This window comes from Poecilia latipinna, unplaced genomic scaffold (assembly GCF_001443285.1).
Source record: "Poecilia latipinna isolate Pla-1442-1.1 unplaced genomic scaffold, P_latipinna-1.0 Scaffold539, whole genome shotgun sequence".
NCBI classification, from domain to species: domain Eukaryota; kingdom Metazoa; phylum Chordata; class Actinopteri; order Cyprinodontiformes; family Poeciliidae; genus Poecilia; species Poecilia latipinna.
In genome coordinates, this window is record NW_015113155.1 from 53,784 (window position 1) to 71,188 (window position 17,405).

Below are 17,405 nucleotides of genomic sequence, written 5' to 3' on the forward strand. Positions count from 1 at the left end.
AATACAATTTTTTTTGACGTAATGCGACCTGTATGATCTTTTCATGACAGTCTGAACAGCACAGGTCGGATTCTTTTCGAATGCGACCCATATACAATACATATCAAATTCAAATGCGACCTAACGTCCGTATTAATCCGAACTGAACGTCACTGATACTTAAATTCTGCATGCTGATACACGCAAGTGGGAAGAAAAACAACCATGACGGACTATAATGAGGATTAAGTTGATAATATGCTGCTCCGGTTGGACAACAACTTCAAATGTGCAAGCTATGCTCCACCATTAGCCTCCATGTTTACTTCTGCAAACACTGAGCACTTCTTTTTATGGCGGTTGGCAGAATACTTAGAACACTGACGCTTTTGCGCCTTCTACTGCGCATGCAGGACACTTTCAGGTCGTTTGCCCGTTCAGACTGCAGAAAACATACAGGTGGCATATGTGTGGCAGTGTGAACGGCCCGGCAAAGAAAAACCGATTTGACAAAAAATTGGAATTGGGTCACTTCAGGCTGCAGTGTGAATGCACCCTAAATTTTGTCACATCCTCACCATGTCTTTTTCAAAGCCAAAGCCTGCAGTTCATGTATTGGAGAAATAATTAAATGCTGATGACATTTGAGGATATTTTTTAAATGCTGCCCAGCCTCACCCAGACTCTGCCTCCAGCGGCCCCTGGGTAAATTGAGTTTGAGACCCCTGCTCTTGAGAGTAGCATGCAGACTGTTTTTTCAGACCTGTTCCTGTTTCAAACTTATAAGTTATGAATATTCTACAGGAGCATTGTTAAAATTATTTGAAGGCACAGAATTAGCCCAGTACAGGTTCACATTCTCAGGTGAGAGAAACTCATCTGGTATAAAGTTAATTTTTCGATACTGGAATTACACCAAAGATAAATTAATTTAAATCAAAGCATGTCATGTGTTCATGTACTCCATCTTAAGTCCAGAGCATACTAGTTTTTTTGTTGCTTTTGCTCCCACTAGATGATGTCCATATAAGATATAACATATTCAGAGATGCAATGAGTTTATAGCAGTTCGAATTATCTAATCATCTGTTGATTTGCAGCAATCTACGTAGCAGATATAGAGGGCCCCAAAATAAAATTCCGCTTTGTCCCCATGGAGGCTGGAGCCAGCGGCCCTAATGCCAACATCTCCACAAAACATATTAAAGATTGTGATTGTGGCATGTGTTACACACGCCAGGACTGGTGTCAGTGTAACAGATGCTGATTTTCCTATAAAAAGTATAGAATAGGTAGGAGTAATGAGGCAGAAACAAATCTGTGCTTCACTAATCCTCCTGGAATCTGTTCTTATTAAACATTTATTAAACATTTCCAAACAATGATTATTTCTTCAAAATAATCATTGTGTCCATGTTATTTTATTTTTTATTCTAGACAACTTATTTCATTCTAGATATACTTATCCCGTAATAAAGTTTTAGATCCTTTAATACAAAGGTACAGCTTATGTCACACACTAAAGTCTCAGAATAACCCCCATTTGTTACCCCATATGCTACTGCATAAAGAATATACAATATATTTGTATTTTTTTATTTGTACACCAACATGTTCACTGAAAGACACAATATGGCTAAACCATAAAAAAATGTAATGTAAAAAAGATCTAAACAACTTAATATTACTTACATAATATTACTTTCCAACAACTTTCAGAATCGTTTTATTTCATAGCTGATAATTGACGGTACATTAAGCAATTTGTACATAAAAACAGATCGCAACAGCTCCTGTTCAGTAGGTTTATAACTCAGCTAACTAAACCACCATTGCTCTTTGTCCTCACGGCGCCCTTTAGATCAGCTGCTATGACAACGGTAAATAAAACACAAAAGGACTAGTAAGTGAGTGTTCCACCATGTCTGTAGTTCTGACATCCCACCATCTCAGCTCAGAGGGGCAGTCAAAATTATATGTCTATTTTGAGTCTAAGGGTGCATTCACACAGGGCTCCTGAAGTGACCCAATTCCGATTTTTTTGCCGGGGCCGTTCACACTGCCAGTAAATGCGACCTGTATGCGTTCTGCAGTGTGAACGGGCAAACGACCTGAAAGTGTCCCGCATGCGCAGTGGAGGGTGCAATAGCGTCAGCATTCTAAGTGTTCTGCCAACTGCCATAAAAAGAAGAAGTGCTCAGTATTTGTGGAAGTAAACATGGAGGCTAATGGTGGAGCTTAGCTTACATATTTGAAGTTGTTATCCGGCCGGCGCAGCATATTAACAACTTAATCCTCATATAATCCGTCATGGTTGTTGTTTTTCTTCCCACTTGCGCTTATCAGGACGCAGAATAGTGAGATTTGTTGAGAATCAGTGATGTTCAGTTTGGATGAATGTGACCTGAACGTTAGGTCGCATTTGAATCGGATACGTATCGGATATGGGTCACATTCGAAAAAGAATCCGACCTGTGCTGTTCACACTGCCATGAAAAGATCGGATACAGGTCGCATTACGTCAAAAAAAATCGGAATTGGGTCACTTCAGGCTGCAGTGTGAATGCAACCTTACTGACACTGTTTTGTGTCAGTTAGACTTTTGTTTTGAGTTTAATTTAGCTCGTTTTTTGTTAATTATGTCGCCACAGTTACTCGAAATGCCAACAAAAGTAATAGCTCCTCTCACAGGAACGAGCCGCACGTGTTGCTATATATACATTGTAAGGGGGCATGAAGCAGTACGAGTCACATTAACGGTAGTAGGAAGCGGCAGTTATTTTGAGGTGTAGAACAATAGGTGCCAGCCATGCATTGCATGGGAAGTAGTGAATGACTTATTTAGCAATACATTGCTATGGCAGGCCCCAATTAAACAGCTAAAGTGCAACTGGTCTTTAGGTATTGTTAATGTCTTCCAATAACATATAACTACCTACATTTTCAAATTTCCTGTCAACTTTAAACATTTTCTAACTCAAAAAGCTATTGGTTGACTATCCTAAACCAAGCCATGCAGGACTTATGAAATAAGCCAGTTTCTAATGGTTTCAGAGCTAATGATTCCCAAAACTATGCTAATGTAACCGACTTATTGCTCCAAAGACAACAAAGGCACCAAGGTAGACTAAAGTCAATAGTTCGGCATACAGCAATTTTAAAAAAAAAAAAAAAAAAAAAAAAAGCAAAGAAAAAGCTTTACAAATTGTACATGTGGTGGTATTTTTAAGTACATTATTTTCACACACACACAAATCCATTTTGCTTTATCAGTAGATCTGAATAACTTCACAATTTGGTAAAGGCTAGATCATTTAAATGTTAAAACTTTAGAAGGCATGGGAGTTATACTTTCTTTTTCCACCACTATGACTGGCTTCTTTGAATGCATCAGCTTGAGGTTGGCCAACATGACACGACTAACACAAGCCTCACAGACCTCCACTTTTGTAAGGCCATTAACTCCAACGATCAGTCAGAAACAGGATAGGCCAAGTGGTGAATTGGATGTTTTATAGCATGCCTTTATTGTAAGAAATATTTGTGCAGGGTGAAGAAAACATTAGTCTCCACACCAGCTCTAATCTACCCCCTTCCTTCCTTGCATTGTATTTTGTGAGGGTGTGAGGTTCTTTAGAGAGCTAATTGATGGTGGAGACAAACACAGGCTGACAGGCCTTTAAATAAGGGGCATGGGGGCCTCTTTCACATGCCACTGTCCTCTTCAAAAACCTTTCTCTCTTCGCTCCCCCTGTCGCGATTTGGACTTAGGTGCCCTTCTCATCTAAGTCACATTTGATTAAAAGATCGGAGCTTAAAAGCAAAAAAAAAAAAAAAAAAAAGATCAATAATGTTGGTATAGGCAGAAACCTCAGAGTCAAACTATAACTCTGCTGTAGGACGTAGGAAGGACAATGTCTGCCACTGTGTACCAAAGGAACACAAACAGGCCTTTAGCGTCCTGTCTTAGAGAGTGGGATTTGTTATTGTTTGTTGTGTGTGGGGGCCTGGGGTTTTTAGTATGTCCACACAGCACCGCGGCTCTGGAGGTGGGCGGCAATGTTATTTTTCCATGCATGCGTAAAACAAAGGAACAATTTAGAAACATCAAAGATGGCAACAAAAATCACAGAATGTCTATGTGCTGTGAAAAGTCTTCGCCTTTTTTCTAAAATATAATTGCGCTTTATATGAAATCACATAAATATGGCAGCTGTTTAGGCGTTTTTGCAAAATTCTGTTGATCTTAAAAAACCTTTTGCCACAAAGCTACACAAATGTGTGACCTTTTTAACTTAAATCAGAGCACTTAGAACAATGTTTGTTTTTTTAATCTAAATTGTAGCAAATCTAAAGTAAAAATTATTATGAATGGCTCATCATAATTAAACAATGCACCTTGAAACAGTGTTGAGTAAATGTAAGTAGAGTAACGGTACTTCTTTTTTGCCACTTTTCACCTCTAAAAACTGAATGCAGGTGTTTTTCTTTGACAGTATTTTATAGTATCTTATTAATAGACTTACAGGACAGCACTAACAGCTGGGCCATGTAACCAAACATTACAGCCATATATAGCATAGAGGTGGATGAGGCAACGTTTACAAACACTTCCCCATAAGACCAGATTACACAAACAGAGCACACGAAACAAACTTTGTTTGTTTCGTGTGCTCACATTTGTCCTATGTGTGTCACAAAACCACATAGGACAAACAGGAACTGAAAACATTGCAAAGCTTGACCATAATTATTTTCTTCTTGTCTGGGGACATAACCATAAGTTTGGCCATAAAGAATATCCTTTTTTAAACATATACTAAAAATGTCTTTGATAGGTTTATATTAGCGCTGAACAATATATCAAATGCCTAAATGCATTGTGGAATAAGTATAAGCAACAAAGGAAAAATTAGAAGACAGTTAGTTGGCTAACATAGTCCAAGTGTAGTATTCATATTTTGAATTAAGCCAGAGCTAACGGAGTTAAGCCAATGTGTTAGACCAAGCTTGTGAAGCTGTTGATGTATCTTAAGTTTTCTGTACTGGTGCAGAGTTATCAAACACATTAGTAAATCAGTACATTTATGTCAGTGAATTAATTGACTTAAGAAATATCTTAAGTCAGTTCAGTTCTATTTTTTTGTATCGGATCAGTTCCGGATAATATTAAACCTCAGATATCTGTAATGGTATCGGAAGTGAAAAAAGTAGATCAGTGAATCCCTAAAGCTAATCAGGAACGGACTACAATATAGGAATACATCTATAAATATTTAATGTTGGAATTCCATAACTTCCAGACTCAGTTCTGAATCATGTTTTAACATTTCAAACAGTAAATACAACATTTCATAGTGGCTGAAATTCTGCAAAACCCATAGATGGATGGACGCATTAACAAAATTTAAGTATGGATAGGTGAAATTATGGTATTTACTATGAGTTACCTGTCTGAGTTTAGAGTTTCAGCCAGCACCAAGACACTAGAACTGTTTTAAAGGTTCACCTTAAAATTACAACTTTAAAACAGCTTATAATGTAATTAGTTAACCTGTGGCTACGCATTTGTTAAATTCATCTATGAGGCTAAACACAGAATACTTACTGTTATGAATAGTCTTAAACTAGTATTGCGTGGATTAAAAGATTAGGCAAATGTTGTCTTTTCATTTTATCTAAGCTTTTAATCACATTATCTCGAGTCAATCACACAACTTCCTGTCTTTACTGCATAAGCAGCAAGAAGAAAACACAGGCTTCTTAACTCACAAAAGAAAACCAAGCCATAAACCAACCAAAATCTCATTATTTTCATCTATCCGCTTTTTCCTCCTAAATATTCTCACTAAAAAGATATGTAAGGCCAAGCGTAGTCATCATTCAGTGATACAGTGAACAGTGGACTTAACACAGAGCCCACTGTCCTCCTCTGGAACTAAATAGACTACTGTAATTTTATTAGGCCGCTCTAAAATAGTGAAAACACAGCTTACCACATTATGCAGGGACCTAGAGGGGAAATTGAAGTGTTTCCTTTTAAAATGATTAGCAACATTTGCAAGATTGCCCAAATTTTTGGACAGTCTTGCCAAGGGGTTAATATAGTGTCAATAAACTAATATTTGACACTGTGGTGCAAAAGATTTATACTAGTGATGTTGTTTAGTGCAAAGCATTTTTACAATAATAACCACAGAGCAAACAACTTCATAGGAGACTTAACTGGAATCTGATTTATAAGACACATTTATGAATAAGACACAGAGCTTGAAACATGAAAGTAGCCACTTTAGCATAACAACAAAAAATATATAAGAGATAGAACTTCAATTAAACCCGAATCAGCCAAGAAACTATTTTTTATGCAAACAGCATGAGGGTTTTTTTTTTTTTTGAGAGTTGAGTCATCAGCACATTAGCAGTAACCACTTTTCAACAGAAGACGGAAATGAAACAAACTATGAGAAACCTGTTTTCAGCAGTCAATAGAAACAGGATGCAGGTTGGTCAGTGTGGCATTGCCAACATTATCATGGTCAAAGGAAGTTAATTTTCTCAGCCGCCCACCTTTCCAGACACATGCAGAACTCGCAGTCTTTTTAACCCTTGTGCATGCGAGGACTGAGGCAAACGTAGAGGACTATGACAAATAATACAAGTTTTACGTGAGTGGGGTCGGTTGGACCCCATTTCTACATACAAGGGTTAAGTCAGATATCAAAGAGCTAACCTCGATTCACTCTGAACACAGTACAGTACCCAGGTCTTCCAGATGTGTTTAAACTGAAACACAACCATTGTGATTTCACAGGAACAAAATTTCTTCAGCTATTCTTTAATGTTAATTCACTGTAGTCTGACAGTATTTTTGCTAATTTTCCATTTATGTCTAGACTTCAGAGTGGATATACTCTGAAGTATAGAGTATAACCACAGATGTTTAATGCTAATATAAAACTTTACCAGTAGTCAAGTTTGTATCGTAGTTTGATTTCTGCCTTGAAACTCAACTTGAATCAGGGTTTCCCTCATTGCACTATAAGCCTGGCTTTTCATGCCTCCTGGTGCTCTACCAAAAGGCTCAGCAAGATTTCTGGGGGGAAACCCTGTGAATCATTTTAACTTAAAAAAGAATACATTGAAATGCATAAATACAACATAATTGTTAATCATCTACCAGGTCTGGGACATGGAGGAAGGTGGAATTGCCTTTCAGTAAACTACCCTGTTGTGTGACATGTAATGCAATCAGTGCAATGTCTGATATTCCAACACTCTTTTAGAGCCACGAAAGGAACTAGACAGTTGTTTTGCTGCAATCCAAGTAGAGGCAAAAAATAGAACTCCAAATTTTGCCAGAAGTGAGAAGGACTCTATGTCATAGCAGCCAGGCAAGTTGAAAAAGAGGACAGCAGAGAAATGTCTTCCACTTTCCTTTATAAATATTTAACAGAAATGAAAACTGCAGTTTATTTGTTCTCCCTGTAAAACACTTTGATCAGGAGGGGGAAATGTATGCAGGTTCAGTCTGTCTGAAAACAAGATTACTGGGAAACTTGTAAAATGAAATCATAGTACAGTTATTTGATAAAAAAAATTGTTTCAGCATCCAGGTGTGCAAGGTCCAGCTGCAAATTTTAATGCAACATATGCATCTGAGCTTAGATTTGTTAAACAACTCACATTAGCGAAGGTCTTTCTGGACAATATGTAAGATATGGATAATTCCAAGTCACATTCAGAAGTTTTAAAACCTTCTCATTACTCCACTTACAGTCTTATTTATAGTTTCAGTTCTGGCATAATATTAGCGCATTTTGTGTTTTTTGTTGTTAAGTTCAGTTGTGTGTCAAACAATAACACTTGTTATGCACATAATAGATTTGATCCAACGCGACTAAGAACTTTTTTTTCTAGAAAAGCGGTGGTGAGAAACTAAGCATCTGAACAATAACAAGCCCTACTCAGATGCATTACCACAACAATCCAGAAAGTTATTGCTCTATTTTACTTTAATGTGATCAGAGTCAGGTCAAGATTATTTTACTTATAACATGGGGAAATGTCTTGTTTTACGTGAAATAATCTGCCAGAACTAGTACTTTTTCATTAATATTAAGGAATTATTCAAACGTTACCTATAAATCAGTTGTGTCTTATTTAAATTGTACCAAGATACTTGCATTAGATACTAGATCAAAAATACTTAGTAATATTTTGAGTTTTTGCAGTGAAGGTTGTTCTCATTTCAACTAAATTAACGTGTTGTTTTCTGTGCAACTCAAGGGTTTGATTACTGAAGATGAATTCAAGCTAGACAGAGCAGGTGAGAAAAGTAGGCAGGGGTAGCTATTGTTTTACCCACTACAGTAAGATGTATGTCAACATTATTCGTGTACTTCCATGAGAGATAGCCCAGCAGATAGCAGAGCCCGGTTTTTGACTGGTGGGTGTTAATAATCTCCCACTTGGGTGGTAGGGGGTGGGTCAGCGCACACAACTCACTGTGTGCCCATCCCACAGCTCAAAGGACTGAAACAAATAAGATTGAGAGGTGAAACTCAGCCACACCTGTTTCCCATAACCTTTGTGCTCCTCTCCTGGGGGGTTTGACTGCTGACTGTGCACATCCTGCAAGTATAACTCTTTAATACAGACTATAAACCACAGCATGTCCCAGTGACCCTCATGTAAGTCACAAAGCGTGATCTTTTCTTTTAGGGAAAAACCCTGATTCCTGAAAACATCAGAAAAAAAGGAGTTAAAAAATGTCTCCCTCTGTTCATTCACAGCAGGTAATTAACCAAGGAAATATCTGGAAGCCATTTATATAGCCAAGTTTCCTATGACTCAGTGACTAAAACAGTAAGATCCTGTCTGTCCAAGATTTTTTTTTTTGTTTGACAGGACATAGCATAAATCACAGTGAGAAAATATTGCTGCTAATATTAGCATTTCAATGTGTTTTCATAGCATTCTATCATGTCCCTTTCCATTTAAAATGCCTAGTTAATTACATATTAATGCATGGAATCAGAACCAAAGTTGAGGTTAAAAGCAATGGCTGGCGTGATTCTATATTTAAATTATTAGTATTTATTTTCCTAATCTGTCTGTTGCCCTGAGCTCATTTATTCAAACAGAAGATGTATATCTCTAAGGGCAAACTCAAAGACATTAAGACCCATTTGGAAAGCTTTTTCTATGTTAAAAAAAGGTTGAAGTTTCCAGTACATTGCAACCTTCTCACACAAGATCAAATCTACAAAGAACTGGGCCATATAAAGTTAAAGCTTCCCTTAAAAATATGAGTATTTCTGTCAGCCTCAACAAGCATAAGACGCTGTATTACGTTGTATTTAATTTGCATTTTCATTCATTTGTAACCTTATATGTTTAGATGAAGGCCATGGTCCAGTTGTTTTACTTTCCTTATGTCATGGATCAAAGTTGCTAAGGGCTGAAACAATATGTATTGCATTATCAATATCAACAGAAAATATGCCTGAACTTCGATCCAGAACTGCGCGTGGGCCTGTCACCCTAACAAATTTTGCTAGACAACAAATTGTCCCAGAAGAGATTGTGATAAGTAATAATATTGTTGTTATGAGATCATTTTCAAGTAATATCAAGACAATGCGAGAACACATTCTCAAAGTGCAATAAAAGTTTGATTCTAATGAACATGTAACACTGGAACATTTTAAATACCCCAAATAAATAAACAAAGCAACAGAAACAACAAATAAAATAAATTAGAAAGTCTCTAAACAAAATTGTCCTTAAAAGAAAGCTTAGTTGAGACTTTATCATTCAATTTTGGTGGAAAGAAAGAGAAAAAAAGAGAAAAACAATAAATCATGCAAATGAAAATTATTGAGCTTGTTTTAATTTATGATGTGTTCAGTTTATTATTGGTTATTGCGACAGGCCTGACCGCACCACATTCTGGGGAATTTAGGCAGATGAAAGGTTTTAACCGCTCAAACTCTAAGTTCCAGCTAAGCAAGGGAGGTGGGATCAACTCTTTGGTTAACTAGTGAGTTCAAGAGGAAGCTGTGGACAAAAGAGGAAAGGTCATGTCACTAGATTGGCAGTACTTTGGATATCCAAATTTAAAGGTTTGGATATTGAAAACAAAAAACTAATCAATAATTACCATAGATATGAAACGCTTATATCATGATACATTTTTCAGCCATATTGCCCATTACTAAGTATTGAGGTACTTACAATTAAGTCAGAAAATGCACAGAGATGCAAGAAACGACCTAAGAGGAAGCAGTATTTTTTACAATATGGCAAGACATGTGTGCAGTTCAGGTTGTGAGAGAGAGAGCAAAGATTTCTGCAGGTAAGTGGTAGGACAGCAAAGTTTTGTGTTGTATCATTTTGAGTTGTCAATCTCTATCAGCTATGGAATGTGCTGAATTTGGAAATGTTGGAAACTTCATGACTAAGGATCTATTAAATTCTTTAAAAGCTGTTGTTCTTGTAATTTTAGCTACCCTGACATAACTGCAAAAGAAAGGCTTGACAAAACATTTTGAGTGTCGCTATAATATTTTCCTGTTATTAGCAACTAAAAGAAATCAGAAATGGGTAAAATTGGTGCTGGCAGGTCAAAACCTAACAAAAAAAACACAAAAACAACAGAATCGGTCAAAAAATTCTGATCAATGTATCTCTTTTATAGACTCAAAAGGTTCCAAGTCATGTTTTTTTCTGTTGTAAGGAATTGTTCTATCAGTATATTGATTCGGCCATCTTCGTGAACCACAGCATCTCCATTATTTCTAGTCTGCTCTGCTTTTTCTTCCACTGTGTCAACCTTTGTTATAGCTGTTCCTGTCTTCTTTCTATTGATAAAAACTGTCAAACTGTAACCTTTTTTCCAGTCCAAGTTGAACTCGCAAATTGGTCTTCTCGTTTTCAGCAGGCTGCAAAATTGCCAGCTGAAGAATGAAGTGCATACAAAATGAAGCATTGGCTTAAAAGTTCTAATTAATATCCAGAAAGTGTTGCTTTTTCTGTCTTCTTGTTTCAAGTTTTCCCTTCACTGTGTTAGTCTTTTACTATTAAGAGACTGCCTGATGTTAATGAGCTTTTTTAGCTTTAGCTTGCATTGTTTCCGTCTTCTCTTCATTCTCCCACGATGCCACTTTTATGGGCAATTTCCATATAAAAAGCATGGCCATATTTGAGGTTTGACTCATTTGGCTTCCATTACTTACAGAGGTTATCTTATTTTTATGATAATACTTATTATTATTATTATTATCATCTGACTATTTGCAGATAAATGTTGTCTTGACTTCACCATGACAGAGTGATTGTTTACACATTGCAGTACTTCTTCCTAAACACAGACTAATTTCTGGTACATAAATTAAACAGTTATTTATCTTAACACATTCAAAACATAAACATTACTACATTTAGATATACTATTTTACCTTAATCACATTTAAATGTCCATTTTGTAGCGGCAGGATTTTCAGTAGAGGAAGTGAAAAATTGAAAGGCTTGCATAGAAAATCAAAAGTTTGGGTAAAAATGTTTTCTGTGACACCAGAAGAGCGATAGTTGTCATGGTAACAAACCTTTGCGTTAGTTTCCAAATTGTTGAAGAAAAATAGTTATTAGAGTAAGATATCTAAAATTCTGCAAAAGCTAGCCCGGCATCATGCAGTATTTTATGAATATAAAATTAATAAAATACTGCATGTAATTTAAGAATACATGCAGTATTTTGCAGAAACAGTGTATATCTGTTTCAGCAAAGTCCACCAACAAAGTAATGCCCTGTTCAAGCAGAACACCATGCAGTGAAAATACTTTTTATGTGCAAACAAACTAAAATGAAACTTTTGGAGCTACAAAATGCATTCAACCAAATCAATAGACTGGAGGTACAGTAGTAGACTCTTTGAGGACCAGATTGTTTTGCAAATAAACACTAGTTATTTAGGAAAGGAGAAGTGTGAATGACTGTTTGGGTGACTGCTGATACAGTTTTAGACTTCATGTGTTCAACTGGGTGTGTCTGCACGAGCTTTGTGGCAGGGTGTGGCCTCTATTGTAGATAAAAGTAGACAAAATCAAATAAAAATAAGGAACCACTCCCCCTAACATTTGCTTGGGTTTTTTGAATATACTTTAGGCACCTTGTAAAAGTATTCAAACCCCTTCTGTTTTTTTTGTTGTTTTTTTTTACATTTGCAACTTTGCAACCATTTTGTTTGTGGGATTTGTTTGTTTGTGTGATTGTGTGATGTTTGTGGATTCGATAGACAAAAGTAAAGGACGTAATTGTGAAGTCAAAGGAACCCATATTATGCTCAACAATTTTTACAAGTGAAAATCTGAAAGGTGTACCATAAATTTGTTTTCAGTCCCTTTAAGTCTGATACCCATAAAGAAAATCCAGCTATAGGGAAGTCGGTACAGCTGCTACATGTTTAAAATTGAGATGCTATTTTAGGCTTGAATAGCTTCGCTGATAGGCTAGCTCCTTTTAGCACAACTTCAACACAACAGTCTTTTCCAGCGTCCCATCAAGTTGTTTTTGAAGCAAAAATGGGCCAAGGAAAGTGGCTTTGTTGTCCATCACTATTGTCTGCTGATGCCACTTGTGCATGAGACTTGCGGGCGTACCAGAAACACAATGCAAAGGTTCCAACTTAGGACTTTTGTATGTAAAAAAAAGAAAAAAAAAGAAAATTTGATTATTGCACTACAAATTTGAAGTATGTCGCTTGTGTACTCAAAACATGTGAATATAAAAGTTTTGTCTGGAACAAAAATGCGATTAGTTGCATTAAAATCTGGGCATGTTAAAATGTTAATTAATCAAAACTAAGATATTAAAGTCCTTACCCTAATATTAAGCCAGGCTTGCAAAATCTGTTTCAGTATACAGCTGATTACTGAGGCATGATGAATGATTTTTTTTATTTTCTTGTAGATAAACTAAACAAAATTAGGACTTTGTAGTTGATGTTGGATTTATAATAATACATCTATCAATGCTGCATGTCCTCATGTTGAAATGTTTATGCAAACAATTTACATTCACTCCATGACTGATGGATATCCACCACATTTAGCATCCCAAAACTGACCCCTAACCCCACTTAAATGTTCATACAAGAATAAATCTGAATACGTAGCATCATCAGAGCCCAGGCTACAGTAATGTATACATAGAGGATCAAAATATCAAAGGAAACCACTGCTTAAAATATTTTAATGAACACAATCTTGATCAAGAACTGATAGAGTGAGCTAAACTCTGGAGTTTTTAGCTCCAATTTCATTAATGGACCACCAGGGAGTTCCCAACGTCTGACAGTCAGTCACATCTGTCGTGGAAAAAGGAAGCAAAGGGTGGAGTCAACAGAAGCTGGTGACCACAGCCTGCTCCCTGAACCCCACACAAAAAAATTCAATGTCCCCACAACAAAGCCCCCCACTCATCTGCTCCTGGCAGATAAAACCCTGCCTGCGTTTAAGTGATTAAGACCATTCAATCAGCCGCAGCACAAACCGAGTTTTAGGATCAAATTAGAAGGATCAAGATGGGCGGGACAGCTGTGCGTTCAAACTTACACTCTAAAACATTCATTTGTCCACTAACTTCTGCTCTTTGAGCCAAATAAATCTTGCAATTTTTAGATTTTTATCTTAAATATGTGAGGTTTGTGGAAGATAAACTTACAGTAAGTAAGTTGTGTTAACTTGTTATTAATTTTGCCATATCAAGAGTTAAGTAATCTAGCGGTTTTAAGTTAGCACTTAAAAAACTGAAATAAGAAAAAGGCAGAAGTGTAGACTATTTCCCAGGGTGCTTAGCGGTAAGTTTTTGTTTGTTGTGCTGCACCGTGAATGAGATGGAAGCTTGCAACTTTGACCTACGTCATGTAAGTTTTTAAAGGGCCAGCATTATGTGTTTCCCAGGCCCATAAAAACATTCATAGTAGAATCAAGCAGCTATGTTACCTTCAGTTGTTATAAAAATGCTACATCAAATATGACTTAAAAGAAATTTGACTTTATAGCCTTGAAATTGGGCCTCTGTCTCTTTAAAAGTTCCTGCTCTTGTAACCGTTGCATTTTGTTTCTGGTAAGTCATCACAACAGTTGTCATCACAACTCTACTAATCCTTTAACGTTTCTGCCAGCGTACCACTGAGAAGCAGCTTGTTGTTATGAGCTCAGCAATGTGCAGTTCCACCAGGTGTTTGCTAATTGCTATTGGCTAGTCTGAAGGAGCTGAGTAGGGGAGTCACCAGGGAAAGCTGACCTGTGAGGTTAAAATTCCAAGGAGGAGATGTGCCTCGTAGGCGGAGCTAGGTCCACCAATGCGTTTTGAACAGCTGAATGGTTGCCACAGGAGATTAGAGAATTTCTCAAGCATGTATGAAGGAATCAAGGCATCACTCCAGTTATGCTTTTATTGAGGGAATAACATCATAATATGATGTAAAGCTCAATTAAGTTTATTTTACATAATACTGCCCTATTCATGTTAAAACTATCAATTTGCAGTGGTTGAGGATAATGTTTTCTCAAAATGCTTAAGTTCTGTTCAAACTAAATATTTCTGAGTAGTTGACTTTATTTGCCTTTTCAAGGCAACAAGTGAACTTTCACTTTCAAGTTAAACCAAATTCCAATATTTTACAGTGTACTTTAAAATCCCTTTCTGTGAATAATTGTAACAACAAACAACCAGCGTGTAGAAGCAGATCATTTTCCCTACGTATACTATTGCTTAAAACAGACTATTACTCAAAGTAGATTTAAGGTACAAATGGCATCTCAGCATTAACACTACAATAGCCAGACAAGCCAGAAGGTGATTATCTGTATTAAGTTATGGGACTATCGTGTCAAACAAAAGGTCCTGACCTCAGGTGCCCTGCGCCATGTGGTGATGATGCTATTAACCTCTCCAGGGATCATATCTACTCTGTCAGTAATTCCTCTTTTTTTTCCAAATCTATTTCTGACTCTGTAATTTCGGTGGCTCCATTACTCCATTATTTATTTATATTGTGAATCACGCGGCCCCTGAAGAAGAAACCACACGACGTTGCTCTTCAATTACAGACCTCACAGTCTGTAGCTACGCCTCAGACGAATCCCCTCCTCACAGCTCCATCTCCTCCGAACCAGAAAGTCAAGCAGCGCCTCTGTCACCAAAATTCCCTTTCAAACTCGCATTTCCAGCAAGCAAAACCTATTACAGTTTTTTTTTTTTTTCCACTATAGCTGGATAGCTCGGTTTTTAACAAACTTGACCATGAAGGTGACTATGCCTGCATCCACGAGGCACCGAGCGAGCAGCGTGTTTGGATGCTGATCGGCTGAGATTGCAACAGTGTGTTGTTTATCAGCTCTCCACGTTGATTTATGACGGCGTCTTTCGTGGGTACAGACAGAAAAAGAACGGTATGAAGAAGATCCTGCAAAAAAACGTGTCTGGAGAGTGTGTGTCTGTGTGAGATATAGAGAGAGACAGAGAGCGAGGGAGAGAGAGATACAGAAATGGGGTTGGTTAGAAAAAAGTAGTCATTATATGAACAGTTTTGACTAATGTCAGAAGATTTCCTCGGAGGGGGAGAGGGGGTTCATGATTTCAACCCAGCTCTAATTACAAGCTAAATTTTGCAGATTTTCTGGCAAGACAACATGAGAAAACGAAAGCAACGATTCACCAAGCAGAGTTATTTAGTGAGCTGATGGTTTCTTTTCCACCATTTGCGCCAAAACAGATTATTTATGCAGATATGGAAATCTGCGCTAAAAATTCTGGGACTGTAAATAATAGCAACTTTTTGGGGTTTCTGTCAAACAAACTATGCCTGTTTGTAAAAGTGATTTGAAATATCTGTTGTGTTTAGTGCCATATACTCTGAATTAATTCAGTTAGTGAGTAAACAATCAAGCAAGGCATGCAGGAAAACTACTCCCTATTTCACAGGTTTGCTGGCATTTATCTCTATTCTCTTTTTTTTTTTCCCCTGCCCTTGGATTCATTGATGAATCCGGCAGTGCACTGTAAGGTGGTATTTACTCAGCAGCCGCCTGTGTTTGTCCCCTGTTCCGCCGTGTCCTGTAATCCCAGCTCAAGGGTGGGACACAGCAAAGTTCTCCAGCTGCTCTGCCCGGGACAGCTCGGGATGGGAAGGTGCTCTGGCTGGCAGGCAGCCCAACTTCAGGTCAATACTTCCAGAGACTTTGCGGCTGCAGCAGTGGCTCTGCCTTAAAATAAGTCTTCCCTCCCCCTCAACCCCACCACCCCTCCACCCTGCCACACAGAGGAGTCGGCGCTGCATCCCCTCTTTTTCTGTATCACATAACGTCTCTTTATCCACCCCCGTCCCCATCTGCAACCAACATCTTGGCAAACTTTTCACATCAGGAGCAAACCCTCTTTGCCTACCATAAGTGACGCCCAGATTATTTCGTGTCGTTTCTATTTTTGTCCAACCGCAAAAAGAAAAGAAAAAAAAACTGTGCTGGTGCTGCTGCTGCTCAATGGGCTCCAAAGCCATCTGAGTGGGAGAAATCCCAGCCGGTATTTCCCTCAGATTCCCCGCATGATGTTAGCTACAAGTAACTGTTAAATCAGAGTTAGCGGATAAAAGTTGTCACTCGAACTCATTTAGATCTTGCTTGAGGTGGGTCGTATTTAGTATGCAGCCGCTCCGAGATTAACACCGTTTTACAGAGATGGTACCGGAGTGGCATTCAAATGGATGAAGAATCAAGGTTTAGCTAACGGTCAACGGATGCCTGCGGTGACTTTCTGTCGCTCTCAAACAGTGGCCGTCAGGAGACGACGACTGGTCCTATTTTATAGTTAACTAACACATACAACTACCAGGAGCCTGAAAGAGTATAACACGGTATGAAATGTTAATCAGTGCAGTGTTGGTCAGTTCAGCTGTGCCGATTCAAAGTAAAGAATGGACCGAGAGCAGCGCCACTGCAACTTCTCTCCGCTACCAAGAAAAGTAGCTCGAGCGAAAACAAGCAGAGAAACCGTTAACTCACCGACAGCTCCGCACAGGATGAAAAAGGACGTTAAAAGTCGCATTCCGTTATTAGGTACTGTCCTCCGGTTCGTGGGTCTAGTCTCCATGGTTTCTCCGTGTGTCTGTGCGATTCGGCACTTTCAGTATGTCCTCCTTTCTCCTCGCTCGTGCCTTCTCTCTCTTTCAGGATGGTTCGGCTCGCGCTCCTGTGGAACTGCTCTCCATAGCAACGAAGCCGCATGGGCTGTACCATTTTAACAGGACAACAAACAGATCCAAAACATATACAAACTACGAAAAACTACAAATACAACGAAGTATTATTATTATTATTATTATTATTATTATTATTATTATTATTATTATTATTATTAT

General features: G+C 37.8%; 1 protein-coding gene across 1 annotated transcript in view; it reads right to left on the reverse strand.

Annotated features, from left to right (window-relative positions):
• Positions 1–17,263, reverse strand: part of LOC106952780 (nectin-3-like protein) — a 69,640-nt gene extending 52,377 nt beyond the window's left edge. Inside the window, exon 1 of the mRNA XM_015041116.1 lies at positions 17,050–17,263. Coding sequence (XP_014896602.1) covers positions 17,050–17,137 — 88 coding nt within the window. The 5' untranslated portion in view covers positions 17,138–17,263. The remainder of the gene's footprint in view (positions 1–17,049) is intronic.
• Positions 17,264–17,405: the final 142 nt, after the last annotated feature.